The sequence below is a fragment of the Electrophorus electricus genome, chromosome 20 (assembly GCF_041902795.1).
Source record: "Electrophorus electricus isolate QZ-2024a chromosome 20, ASM4190279v1, whole genome shotgun sequence".
NCBI lineage: Eukaryota > Metazoa > Chordata > Actinopteri > Gymnotiformes > Gymnotidae > Electrophorus > Electrophorus electricus.
Genome location: NC_137516.1, coordinates 13,365,013 through 13,379,556, shown reverse-complemented (window position 1 = coordinate 13,379,556; position 14,544 = coordinate 13,365,013). Strand labels below are relative to the sequence as shown.

Below are 14,544 nucleotides of genomic sequence, written 5' to 3'. Positions count from 1 at the left end.
AGATACAAAGTCATTGTTTCAGTTCTCGCCAGCAGACATCGTTATACGGACCACTGGAGATTGCTCTGTTGCGAGAATGAAATTCGCTCTGTGTGTAAAGCAAGTTGGCTAATGAATAAAAAGGGATACTCGTGACTGGTGCGCCACTAGAACGAAATAACTCATTTCCAGTTGGGCCGAGGATTCAGTGCGACGGAATATCAAAAGGCTTGTAACAGTCCGTACGTGAGCAACAACTCGCAGGACATTCCTATCTGAACACAAACAGCAGAAAAAGGAAATGACGTGAGAAATGCGATCACAAGCGGTCACTCGGCAGGCGTTCAAAATGAACGGCACATGTTAACGCCAGGTGTGAACAGGGCCTTAGAGACCGTGAATTCTAACGGAATGGCTTGTTGCTACCATCTAGTGTGCGGAATAGTGGTAAAACATCTCAAGCTAATTATTTGGAGAAAAGGTCTCGAGAAAGGGCGACAGTATATATAAAAATATCGTTCGGCAGGCAAGAGGCTTTTTTTTACCTAATGGCCCATATGTATATTTGCTTTTGTTCAAGGAGTACCCCAGTGATCTGTCTTTGGACAAATCCCTTTCCCTTTATATATTTCTCCACTAGGTCAGTTCATTCGTAATCATCAGCATTAAAATCCACTCTTATACTGATGACATTCAGGTTGATATTAATACTGCTTCCTCCAGAGCTTCTGTCCAGGCACTGAGTTCATGTATCACAGATCTCAGATTTAAAACTCTGGTTGAACAATTACTACTTGATATCTAATGCTGGTAAAACGGCAATTTTTCTAATATGGCCTAAACTGCTACATTCCAACCTCACTGTTGATGTTGATAATATTACTATTAGGTTAGCTCAAGTTCTTAAAAACCATGGATGTCTGATTGACTCATCATCTTTTAGTCCCATAGCAACTCACCAAACTGCATTTTATCTGTACAATATTGCACACTTTTGCCCTATTCTTAGTGATAATTATGCAAGAATGTTGATAAATGCATTCATTTATTCCCCCTGTAACTGTAACTCAAATTTTTATGGTCTCAACCATGTTCAGTAAATCCAAAGCTCCTTTCATTTAACACTCGTACTGCAGATATCACACCTGCCTTTAGGCGGCTAAACTGGCTATCTGGTATCACCCAGGTTAAGTATAAAATCTAACTTTCAAACCTCGTCATGTTCTTGATTCTACATATTTCTTAGAGCTCATCCATTTATGTTATCCGTCTCGCACACTTAGATCCTCTAGCTCTGGTCTTGCTGTCCCACAAACGTGACTTGCAACCATGGGATGCAGACTCTTCTGTGCTGCTGCTCCTAACTATATTTGGAACTCTATGCCATAATCTCTTTGTAACTTTTCTGTTCTGTCTTCCTTTAGAATTCAGATCAAAACGTTCTTCTTTACTGTTCTTCCTAGACCCCCCCCCCCCCCCAGGGCTTGTGAACTTATATATCGGCACTATACAAATTGAATGTATTAGTAAGTTTTTATTATTTTGCAAGTGAGTAATTGTAGTAATGCGGCAATTGGTTCCAGCAGTAGTAGACATTGTGCAGTTTGACTTCCACTACCAAACAAACATGTATGCGCTATGGTACGGGACACTGTACAATGTTTTTTAGCTGGTAACATTAGGAAAGTGACAGATTATGACACAAACCTTTCATACTAGCAAAGGGTATACACATAATACATATTTCATTAAGATTTTCATGAATGTACTAGAGCACATGCACACACAGAGCATTTGGGATTAATACCCCCAGGAGAAAGAATGTTGCTGAGGGGTCTGACTAAAGAGGTACTATTTGGAAAGTTCAAGGGACCAAGCGAAACCATATCAGGGGTAGCCTTAATCTACATTAATTTTTGAATGAAATGCAGGGCATAAGAATCAATTATAAGACAAACTTTGAATAGAACACATTGTAGTTTCTGATTCTTCTTCTTCTTCTTCTTCTTCTTCTTCTTCTTCTTCTTCTTCTTCTTCTTCTTCTTCTTCTTCTTCTTCTTCTTCTTCTATGGTGTTACTGAAAATCTGCACCACAAAGATCTTAAAAGTCTTGGGGAATCCATGGGTTAACATGGGATCTTGAAGAAAACCTGTTGCCAATTATGCCAATGGCACACTGACATTACTTCAGGACAGATGCGTAAGAGCGCTCGGAGAAGAGACTCACTTTTTATTCTTTTATACACAGAGGCGATCTCGGGGAATTGGTTTTAAATTCCTCAATCAAGCAATTCTCAAATGCTAAAACATCACACGGGACGTGTAATGCAGTCCAGTGGTTAATTTGCATTATAGGGGGTCCGGGATGCTCAGATTTAGTGGCATTGAAAAGTTGCGAGAGCAGTATTTTCCTCTGAAGAGCGTGGATTAAGATGCCCAACGCTGTGCTTCTGTTTGTGATTTGGATGGCGTGGTTTGTGGGAAACACAGAAAACACCTCCGAAATTTGCAGGGGAAGGCGCTGCGTTGGCGCGGACAACAGACCGTGCGGCGGTGGGCATTGCCGGGGTGCCGAGGGGTTTGCTATCCGCCACTTTACGCGTTCGGCACAAGTCGGTGCCGCGCCACACACTGTTCGGAGTGATTACCGCGTTTCCCCCCAAAATCGTCACGCTGTTTCATACACAATTATCCCTCCACAGCATGGAAAAGCTGACAGCCCAAGAGAGAACCCAAGGACCATAACGGCGGAGGTTTACAACCCAGGATGCAAGACTACAGGCTGCCACAGTCGTGATCCACTAAAACCTAATAATGCCACAAAAGCGTGCAAAGGCATCGGATGTAAACTGCCCTTCATTGTTCGTCCAATGCCTAAACCAAATTCGTGCGCTGGCGGCGACTGCCAGAGCGGAGCAGGTTTTGTGGTACGCAATCCGACAGTCGTCCATATGCAGGACAGGGCAGAACAGGCACTGGATGAATTGCCAGAGTTCGGACACGTCGGTTCCGAGCGTGGAGAATCCCCGTTCGGCATCCAACTCAGATGCGACGTCAAGCCGGGTGAGTCCGAAGAAATTTTTTTTAATTAATTTTGATTACCCTTTTTGTCTGCTGTTGCAAGCTAAATATTGTATGAATATTCTATGCTGGTAATAATAATAACTAGCACTGTGCATCTGAATCGTTTAGATTTATTTAAGCCTTTATTTATAGTTTGTTGTTTGTTTTTTTTAATAATTCATTTCACACATTCTGAAGCCCAGTTGTGGACCTCCTTCCCTACACATTTTTGTTTGTTTTCTCTTCTCTAACAGAGTGATTAAAATCATTGGGTTATTAACTCATTCATAAGACGAATCAGGAGTGCTAGAGCAGATAAAACAACAACAACAAATTCAGTGCAGGTTATTAGGACTGAGTATAACTGAGTGCGCAATATTTGTTCAAATGATTGTTATATATAAACCGTTCGTCCGTCCGCCAACTTTGCTCTCTAATTAAAAATGGTGACACATTTATCAGGAGGTTTAAAGCACACGTGAGTTTTCATCCTTCTTGCTTTTGCCAAACCGTCCAGGGTCTAATGAGCTGCCATCTGAGGATGCGCTAGTGCTGCAGCTTCGACTGGGGCAGGGCCAGGAGAAGCTGGCGGAGGCGCTCAAGGAGCAGCAGTTGCAGATCGGGCAGCTGCAGGGCCAGCTGATGGAGCAGCAGAGGGAGATCATGGAGCAGCAGCGGCAAATGTTTGACCTGATGGAGCAGGTGAAGGCCCAGTACAGCTTGCTCCTGGACGGCGTCCGGCACATGCCCTTTCAGGGTGGCACGCGCGGAGATCCGGAGGCTCGCCCGGAGAGTCTCGGGCCGCAGGAGGAAAGCCGGTTCCAGGAGGCTTACACCATGCACAAGGTGGACATGGAAGCCAGTGTGATGGAAGAGGGCAGGCCCCTGCAGATCTGTGGCTCCTGTGGGGATGATGAGTACTGTGATTACCGCGGCAACTGGCCACGCTGCGAGAAATGCACTGTTTGTCCTCCTGGGTTCTTCCTAGTGTCCCAGTGTTCTTTCAGTGCAGACAGGATCTGTCAGGTGCTCACCTACAAGTATTTTAACCCATTTTAAATGATAACAGAATGTGAGCTATCTTGAAAGATTTATTTTACTGAGAATAAGCTAATCTGTTTATATTCACATGTTCAAAACCTTGACTACAAAATAGATGAATGCAGTTCTGAGTGTTATAAAATGCAATGTCTATACTTTTGATAACAGTTGGGAAACCTTTCAGATATATCTCTTTATGACATTAACATGTCTCATAGGACAGAGATGAATGCCTGGAGATACCAAACCTTTGCAGAGAGCATGATCAGTGTCTCAACATGCCAGGTGAGTTGAGAACATCTCCATCTAAGCACCTCTCCTCAACCAGATGTTTTCATTGGGAATCCACTGCTGTGTGTGTCCTTGAACCAGGTGGCTTCAGATGCTCAAGCATGTCAGTGAAGGACGCAGCGACTGGTCTGTGTGGCCCTGGTTACTTTTACAATTTGGAGCTACAGGAGTGCCAGGCCTGTTCCGAATGCGACTCCCAGCCGACAGCATCCCCCTGCTCGGCCCTGAGCGATACCCTGTGTGCTGGCCCATCTGGGGCCCAGATGTCCCTCTCCTGGTCTGGTGATGTGACTCCGCCTCGGGGCGTTGGGTTCTCCAACATGCAGCTTCCCCTCCAAGGTGCTGATGACAGCAGCTTGGCCTCTGCCACCACCGATGGCTGGCTGGTCCTCCACCAACACGGTCTGGTCTGGGTCGACAACAACCTGGCTCTGCGGCACGGGTGCCAGAGCTTTGTCCAGATGTGCCTGCAGCTAAACGCCAGTGAAGCGGCCGGCAGTGCTGCCTCTGTACGGGACCTGAGTGGAGTGCGTCTGGAGCAGCGAGAGGGTGGGCCCTTGCAGAGCGCCAGTATGAGCGGGGCATTTGTGGCAGACCCGGGTGACGCGCTCGCCCTGGTCCTCAGGAGCGCCAGCCATCGGTGCGACGCCGAGGGCGAGCCGGTGCGCCTGCAGGGTGGCCTCGTTTCCGCCTTCAGCTTGCTGTGGCTGTCTCACGACACAGGCGCTGTCGCCATGGCCGCCCAGGCTGTGGCCTCATCGCAGTTCTACACCAATTACCGGCCGGCGTTCCGCATGTCTTTTGTCTCCGATCCATACATAGTTGGGCTGACCCATGATGGCCGCAGCGTCCGTTTTGCAGAGAGGGGCACGGTGAAGTTTGTCCTACAGCAGGCTCTGTACTCCATGGGCCAGGCGTGCGTGTCTGAGGGCTTCCACCTGCTGGCGTACATCGACCGCAGCGGTAACAGCAGCGAGCTGGCGCGTGTCTTCAAACCTGGTGCGCACTACCGGGACATGTCCATATCACTGTCTGCCGTCACTACCGTGGACATCGGTGATTCGATCAGTTTCGAAATCCTGGCCCCGGTGCAGTGCACTGTGCGCTACTTTGGCGATGATTCTGGGATCAGTGTGCTGAGCCTGGTATGGGTCCCTTCCTCTGTGTCCTCTGCTGTGTCGGCTGCGGTCTCACGCACGGGCCTGCCAACCGGTGCTGTGCGCAATAAGGCGCTGCTCTTCCGCCAGACATCTACGCTGGTGCCACAGCTGGGGCTGGCTGGCACCAGGGGTCGGCACCCTTTCCGGAACTTCATCTTCCGGGCGGCGGGCGTGGCGAGCCTGGCCCTCGATCTCAGGCTCATCCACTCGTGCGGCACAATCAAGCTCGCCCTGCTAGAGCAGGTCGGGCCACAGGGGGCACGACCCACAACCATTGCCCGGCAGGTCGGAGGTCAGATGCCAGAAGGGAGTGAGTGGGCTAGCATGGGCCTGAGGGTGTCCTTCTCTGTGCGCAATGGCACTGAAGTGTTTGTCACAGTGGACTGCGTACATGGACGCCTCAACCAAATTTCCCACGAGGCCGGCAGTGGCATTTCCATCCTCTGGACAGCTGCATGATTTAAGTCACAATTTACAGCATGCCATAGCATGTCTTAGCAGTTATCAGGAGGCTAGAAAGCTAGCTCACATGGTGATACTATCTATATACCTTGGTTCAAATTATAGCAGTCACTCTCTTATAATGGTATACTGCAGTGCAATTACAGGAAACTATGACACTCTCCAAATTTACTCATTGATTTTTTTCCTGTAGTTTTTTTTATTATTGTACCACTAATATTTTAAGCTCCATTAAGAAAGTTTTATTGGTTTCAAGCTCTGTTAACAAATTTTTGTCATTAGTGCTTAAATGAACAGTACACATTTGGGTACATAGCCTTAATACTTGAGTATTGATGAGTGAAAAATATACTCCCACTTTGTTTTGCATTTTAGCTCATGCTTTACTTGTTTTACTTAAAGAAATGGTTTTTATTTTTGATATTAGCACTTATTTAGAAATGTGCCAATATTTTCTAAACTAACATTGCATCTTTATTACTTTATGCTATTCATAATATGTTTTAAGTGTTTGTAATTGTTTGTCTAGTTGTCCAACATATTTTAATTATATTTCCTTTTGGATTACTTTTGGAAATACTGAAATATTCATTTATGAAATATTCCTGGTGCCCAAAGTATGGCTGTATTTTAATTAATTAATTAATTGAATAATATTATGCAAACTTAAAAAGCCCAAGGCTTATGGGTCACAGCAGGTACAAGGGGAACGACAAAAGTAATTAAATAAATGATTTTTTTATCCTGCCAGAGTTTGTAGCTCATTGTTTGTGCTTGCTCCTATTTTTACAGCATGGTTTTGAACTTTGTTGTAATCTCAGACCTGGCTATGGTCTGATATCGCAATGTCTCTAGGTAAAGAGGAATAGTGAATGTCTCCGTTTGTGCTAGTGGGAATCTAATGCAGGTGCACCAGTCCCACGGGCGCACGTGGTTTTCATTGTGGATCTGAAGACTGCTCTGTAAGTGGAATTTACGGGAAACATCGGGGTTATGGCCATTCTGACTCCTTCATCATAAAGTTACACCGAAGCCCCACTGTTTTTGTCTGCAGCAGATATAATGTACAAAAAACATGAATTGGAGGTTTTAAGGTGTCCTTTTTAATAAACTCAACATGGCTGTCTGTATACAAAACTGGTTTGAAAATCACATTTGTGGTCTTTTTAATTATACTACAAAAAAAAAAAAAGGGATTCGCTATGCTGAAGCAGCCAATATATGAATAAATGTTATTTGCAATGAATTGAAAAAAATATGATTATTTTTGTTTTTAATTATGTGCACAGATTTAAACTTTAATAAAAACATCTGGCAAACATTAGTGCTTCTTGGAGCGGCGCGTGACATCAGGCTGGAGCTATTCTATAAGAAAATATGCCAGGGGAGACATTTGCAGACTTAATGTAAAACACAGTTATCTGTCTGGGGGTTAAGGCTGATCTCACCCCTTGCCATCAGCTTACAGCTTTCCATCACATTATTTCTCTTCCCTAACCAGGCCCTTGTGGAAATAACATCTTTGTTCCGAGGGAATTAAAAAAGTGAATTTAACCCAAAGGGTAATGGTAAGAGGAAGCACTTTTGAACTTACTACGCCTTTAATCATGTTGCATGAAGATGGAAGTAAGTCAGGATACTTTTGTCTTGAGCGTTGTTAATCTCTCTCCCGCCGACTTCTCAGGTTTCAACATCCACTCCCAAAGGCCTTTGTAAAACTCTTTGTTCTCAGCACATCATCTATTTTTGGACATTTTGACAGTTTCCATAAAACTTCTTGAGACCATTGACTGATGCCTCACACATGTTGGGAAAGAGACATACGGTTCAGCTGTTGAAGCAATGCATTCCTCTTATTCTTTCCATCTTGGTGACTTTTAAAACTGACCTGCACCCAGTTTGAACTTCAGTCACCATATGACATCCTTACACATGGTCTAGTATTACAATCTTTGTGGGGTACGTCCATACATACACTGGCTTGTGTATTACAGTATCTAACGTTATGCTGCGACCTAATTTCAGTTTCAGAAAGCTTTTGGTCCTTTAGTTTTGCATTTAAAAAAAAGTGGATTTTTCCTCATGGCGATCAGTTTTGTCCTATTTTGCCATTTGATCATTGCACAAACTAGACATGAAACATACACACGTACATACAGAATGCCACCATCAAGCCTTCACCAAGGAAACAAGCAAAAATGGCCCTAATATTGGCACAGTTGCTCCACTTTTGTGGGTGAACACACATGTCTAATCTTGGCAATGCATATATGTGTGCACATGTGTGAGTATGCACGTGTGTTTGTGTATGGGAACAGTACGGGCCCGACGTGTCTCCAGGAGCCTCAGAAAACAGCCTTAAACGTCTGTAGTTCGGCCCCCTTCTTACATGCTTGATGACTGTACCTTCCGATAACAGCTTGACTCTCATGATTAGAGTGTCGCACTGGCAGGGCATTCAAGGTAACGGTGACATAGGATGACTGTTCTCCCAAAAGGTCTGAGACGAAACCAAAGGGTAACATCTGGAAGCATTTCAGATGCGTGAGGAGAGTCGGTACTTAACTCTCTCATTGTAGAATCTAAGCATTTTTAGTTCAGTTTGTTCGCTTAAATAAACAGCAGATATGATTCACCTAAAACATTTAAAAAACTATCCTTTCAGTAAGTACATTGAATGTCAGTGTTATCAAGACCACCAGAATAAAAAACTAAGTAAATCAAAACAGTAAACCTTATATGTTTAAACATGATAAATATAACAATCATAAGATACAAAAGAGGCCGGACCCAAATTCAATTCAAATGTTTTGTTATTTATTAATACTCATTAATAATGTTTTGTTTGGGTGCTATCATATGGGACCCCAACATTCCTTTGGTTATTTTATTTTATTATTGTTGTTATCTATTTATTTATTTATTTTGCAGACTCATATTTCCACCAAATATTGAATGTAGAGCGAAGGTCACATGGGTTACACCAACACAACATACAATAAATCTTCAATATCTACAATATCTGTCTCCATAAGGCATACAGGTACTCCAGGTCCTACTCTGAAGAGAGCATGTGTAAGGATGACATGATTTTCCAATTACCAAATAAACATCTTAAATAATAACATGGTCTGTGGTTACTGAAAGGCAGTATCGAAAGAGTCAGTACTAAGAGTCCTAGAGAATTACAGGTTTGCTACATGTTTGCCAGGTACTAAAAAGTAGGTACTTTTGTATTAAGTATTCAAGACACTTTTTTCACAAAGAATAAAATGTTAAAAAGATATTAAGTTTTGTGCTCTAAAACACATTCTGTGATTGAGATGATTTTAAAATGCGAGGCAAGAATATTTGTATAACACTTTTCATATATGGTGGCAATTAAAAGTTCAAATATGAAGTTATGTTCAGGGATTATTTGGTGTTTAATGCCCTTATCTTTTTAAGAACAGAATTACAGCAGGAGAGGGAGATTTACTGACTGATGCTGTAAAATTGGCAGTTTTGTTGTCTTGATATGTAGACAGACCTTATGTGTGTCTTAAACACCACATTGCTCTGAGGCTGACAACATGCTGGTAAGATCTGATATCAGCCACACCTGGTTTGCTATTAAAGGTCACTAGAAAATGCTTTGTGAATTGAATACTAATAAATGTGTACCATTTGTTGTTTTAAAGTAACCCAGAAGTGGTATGGAAAGGAATGGCTGTATAGGCAGAAGGAGTGAATTGTGGAGTGTATTCAGAGTGGAATTTGGAGTGGAATCATAGTTAGTGGCATTTCACTAAGCAGTGTTGGTGAGAGGGTTCTGTTACATAAGGCTGCTGTTGGTATGCTTTGCCTTGTCTGCGCTCAGTGCAGTATCGCCACCAGGAGGCGCTTGAAGTCTCCCCCACATTCAGAGTTCAGGGCATCCTTCAGAGTCATGTCGTATTTCTCCAGATACATGTCCTTTATGGTCTCCAAATCAACCTGTAAACCGGGGGGGGGGGAATGGTATTAAGGTAGAATTATATTTATTTGTGCACATGAAAAAAAACAAGCTTTAAAATAATAAAATTAACCTAAATTTCTAAATTTGATTTGAGTATTTTTCCCTTTAAGATCACCTCAGAGCGGCCCACTATGATGCGTATGAGTGTGTCCTCATCTGTCCCTGCCCCCTTCATTGCTGCATTCAGGCGACGAGCAAAGTAGAGCTGAGGACTTTTAGCACACCGAACTGATCAACCAAGATAGAAAAACAACAAAACAGCCCAGTAAAAACAAGATGACAAAACAAGTGTAGTGATGACAAAACAAGTGAAGTGATGACAAAACAAGTGTAGTGATGACAAAATAAGTGAAGTGATGACAAAACAAGTGAAGTGATGACAAAATAAGTGAAGTGATGACAAAACAAGTGTAGTGATGACAAAATAAGTGAAGTGATGACAAAACAAGTGAAGTGATGACAAAATAAGTGAAGTGATGACAAAATAAGTGAAGTGATGACAAAACAAGTGTAGTGATGACAATACAAGTGAAGTGATGACAATACAAGTGAAGTGATGACAAAATAAGTGTAGTGATCTTTCTACAGTGATCATCGTAAGGATCCAAGAGATTCACTGAAGGCCGTACACAACAAGAGAGATGTTACCCAGAGTAATGTAACAATCCTTTAATGTCCCTGTTGCCTCACTGTCGATGGAATCGAGAATGTCTGTTCCAGAAAGCTGCATTGGCCGAGAAACACATTAAAATAACTGTAGGTTGTTTTTAATAGTCAAAACAATACACATGTTTTAAATTGCAGTGGAAAACATATTGAAAACTGTACTCAAGTCGCGTAGACAAACTACCCAGAAATAATCTACTTGAATGGAGACCAAAGTAACTCCTTTAAGAAACTACTGGCATTAGACTAAAACAGAGTGAGTTTTAATATACTCAAATGTTTATGGATAGATGTGGACCAGCATGATCAAACATATCTGTAATATTCCTCTTATGACTTATGACACAATTATGACTGTTTTTATCTCAGCAGGGACCAATTCTTACCGATTCGTAGGCCTTAAAGGTGGCCTGAAGTTGCAGGTAGTTCCTGTGGGTGAGGATGTGGGTGAAGGTGGACTCGTCTGTGCCAAACCGAGCCTCCCCAGCCTGGCAGAAACCAGCAGAACGCAATGCCATGAAGGAACCTGTTGCGTACTAAAGAAGGGGAAAGGTCAAACTCACCTCGATCAGCGCGGTGGCATCCTGTTCAGCCAGTCCTTCGTCCACTTCATAACTTTCATCCCTGCTGGCCTATGGATGGAGAAGAGCTGTTGCTTAACAACTCATACTTGGAGGAACCTCATTATGACCAGTAGTTATAATACAATTCTGCTATGCCAAATTACTCTGGACAGCTCTGAAGGTTTTTTTTCTGAAGGACCAATAACTTTATATTTGATAAGGCAGCTTGAATATAATCTGTCCAAAATATTTATATGTATTCTAATAATTTGTCCAAAACATACAAATTTGTTCCAAATGTGCTCTGTAGGCTGTAGGCCTACATATGCTAAAAGACTCTAGGAGCACTTAGTAAGGTATATTGCCATCTTACCTCCAAGAGGGAAACTAGCAGGTTTCTTACATCTCCACTTGTGTCATCCTCGATGTCGGCTTCCAACTCCTGTCCATGTACTATATGGATGACAGTACATGAATGGTGTTTAGCTTTGTTGTTGCAATGCATTTTCTTACAGTGGTAGCAGTAAAACATCAGAACAAATGATGGCGCTAATACTTTGTCATATTTCCATATTTACGCAAGTTCCAGACTTACCCTGGGCATAGGCCTCTTTAATGTTCACAATATCCTGTTGATTAAATAAATAGCAAATGTTATATTGTTCATTTCTATAGAATAGTGCCTTATGAAAAGTTGCTTAAACACACATTTTTTTGGATTCTTGTGAAAATTCTGTAAAAGTCACATAGAACAAAAATCAAATTGGTTGCCTTCAACAGAGAAAGCATTGAAGACACTGTAAACAAATGAGGCACAATGTTCAATACATAGGAAAAACCTTTAAGATAATGATTCTTAGATGTACAACTGCTTAAGAAATATACTTATATTTTACATCTTAAAGCATTTTAAGATTTTTAAGACATCTTATATGCCTGTGGTTTGAAGTTTGAATGATAATGGTCCTTATGCAAAATAATATAATCACAGAAAGACCTGATTGGTGCTGGTGCACAGAATCTCCACCAGTACGTCTTCGTCAGTCCCCGCCCCCTTCATGGCTTTCCTCAGCTCTTTGGCAGCGTACACAGGCGCAGGGTCCAGCATGGCTATGATGGCCTTCTCAAAGTTTCCTGTCAGCTCACTCTTTAACACCTCCTCCAGCTCCTATGGGAAAGCATTCTAGTCAGGTCATGTTTAGCATGGCAGCTAATCTCATTGAACTCGGCTGAGATGAATGCTCATGTTAGATAGTGATTGAATTCCCTTTTGAATTCCAAATGACCTGAGGAGCTTTTGTCAAGCCTGGAACATTGAATACCAGCACTGCTCATTATTTTTTATAAACGCTTTATTCTTCACTGTCATGAAGGAAAGATGGATGCAGGCAAGAAAGAAATCTGGCAACTATTCAATATCATTCACTGACCATGCAAAAGTGAAAGGAAAAAAAAATAGCTCATGACGTCTCACAGGAATGGAGTATTGTGTACAGACTATAACAAGCTCTTGTTATAAGCATTTAGCTCAGACTGTGCTCTGTATATTACCTGAACTTTTATAAAAATATAAGCAGATATCCAATGTGGAAATTGCTAAAATAACCACTATCCAAGCAAAATTACTTAACAGCAGAACTGTTGTGTTCAGACACTGGCTACTTGATGACTGTGTGGTTTTGTAAAGAAATAAATGAAGGACACCTTACTTACATCATCATATTTCTCAAAGTATGCCTGCTTGATCTCCACTCGCTGGGTGGTGGAGCGATTTGCTAAAATGGAGATTATGATCTCTTCATCTGTACCTGCAGTCAGGAAGAAACCCCATTTTAACTTGACATAATGCTCAGCATGTTATTACTGCATAAATCTTAGTTTTCCATTTTTCTAGGATGACAGTGCAATGCTACTTTCAAATCAAGGTTGCACAACTGGAGCCCTGGAAGATTAGAATCCAGCAGTTTGGTGATTTCACTGATTGACCTGGACTCCAGTCCTCCAGGACTAGAGGTTCTCAATCTAGTGCTTGCAGTCCCCAGGCCAGGCCAAGATTTTGCTCTATTCCTGGTCTTTATACACCTGAAGCAAGTAATCAGATCCTGAAGATCCGTTGAGTTTGGCTCTGGTGTGTTGGGATCTATAACACAACAAACGTGCGGCCTGGCAGAGAGTTTCCAAGGCTTGGATTGAGAACCTCTGCCTTAGACAGGTTGCTGTTGAGATTTGTCTAGACCTACCCATGCCCTTGCAGGCTTTACGTATTTCCTTAATATCTGCCACCACATCAAAATCCTCGTACGGAACAATTGTTGGCTAAAATGAGAGCAAAACACAGAATGAGATACACCACAATAAAGACAATATAATATTGTTCCATACAGATGTCATGGCGCCAGTGAATACTTGAGGATAAAATCACCAGGATTTGATGGTTTAAAAAAATTATGAAAATATATGGTTTGAGCTTGACAAACTGTAGCTAAACCCCACAAAGGGTGCAGTCATACACCCATTGCTGAGTCATTGGCTGACTGAGTGCGCTGTAGCGGCGACATATTTCCTCTGCCACGCCCACTGCCTGTAATGGCAATTATAAAGCGTATTGATGATAAAAAGGGAGTTTCGAATTGAGAATATTCCAGTAGAATATGCGGCGGATTTTAAACTAATATTATTATAGATATAAAAAGTTAATTTCTACGCAATCTTCTCGGATTTAGACTTTAATACGCATGTTTATAAAAGAGAGAAAACGGGAAAATTATAAAAAACAAAAATGAAAAATGAGAGAAAAGTTGTTGCAATGCTAAATCCTAAAATCACTGTCCAAATAGCAACCACGTAAAATTACGCAGGATATTAAACAATAATAAATTACACATACGGCAAAGCATACAGTAATATTGCAGTAATCTGTAATTGCACTTGTTAGTACAATAATCTGCAATACAATACAATAACGCAAGAAAAAGACCCAAAGAAATCCGGTATAGAACTTTACCCACTTGAACGTTGCCCATCTTTCGATGATGTTATTAACCGCACAGCCGCTCCGGTCCTACTCCCTTCTCGCGCTACCCAGCAAAATACTCCACTGCATGGCTGACGTCACCCGATTCAATGGCCCACACGTCGATAACCCATTGCTCATGAAAATCAGCAAAGCAATACTGGAAAAGTAGACGGAGCTCTATAAAAACAGTAGGCAGCTGGGCTACCTTTGGCGTTTACTTTTACGCAAAATGCCTTGAACATTATGCACTCATCAATCAGCAAATCTATCTATCTATCTATCTATCTATCTATCTATCTATCTATC

General features: G+C 42.1%; 2 protein-coding genes across 3 annotated transcripts; one reads left to right on the top strand and one right to left on the bottom strand.

Annotated features, from left to right (window-relative positions):
• The first annotated feature begins 36 nt into the window (after window positions 1-36).
• On the top strand, window positions 37-7,130 carry si:ch211-252f13.5 (uncharacterized). Of its 2 annotated transcripts, XM_081702958.1 has the most exons (5): window positions 37-221; window positions 2,682-3,042; window positions 3,560-4,068; window positions 4,302-4,368; window positions 4,456-7,130. In XM_081702958.1, the coding sequence occupies exons 2-5, from the start codon at window positions 2,850-2,852 to the stop codon at window positions 5,991-5,993; spliced, it is 2,307 nt and encodes a 768-aa protein (XP_081559084.1). In that variant the 5' UTR covers window positions 37-221; window positions 2,682-2,849; the 3' UTR covers window positions 5,994-7,130. The 2 variants fall into 2 exon arrangements, with proteins under 2 accessions (XP_081559084.1, XP_026854070.3); XM_026998269.3 differs by lacking the exon at window positions 37-221 and having other exon boundaries at window positions 1,816-3,042.
• Window positions 7,131-8,791: 1,661 nt separating this feature from the next.
• On the bottom strand, window positions 8,792-14,386 carry anxa13l (annexin A13, like). Its single transcript, XM_026998393.3, has 11 exons — window positions 14,231-14,386; window positions 13,463-13,538; window positions 12,936-13,030; window positions 12,220-12,390; window positions 11,818-11,851; window positions 11,596-11,675; window positions 11,223-11,291; window positions 11,046-11,147; window positions 10,642-10,717; window positions 10,109-10,221; window positions 8,792-9,971 (listed from the first exon to the last, which is right to left on the bottom strand). The coding sequence occupies exons 1-11, from the start codon at window positions 14,243-14,245 to the stop codon at window positions 9,852-9,854; spliced, it is 951 nt and encodes a 316-aa protein (XP_026854194.1). The 5' UTR covers window positions 14,246-14,386; the 3' UTR covers window positions 8,792-9,851.
• Between the last annotated feature and the right edge of the window lie 158 nt (window positions 14,387-14,544).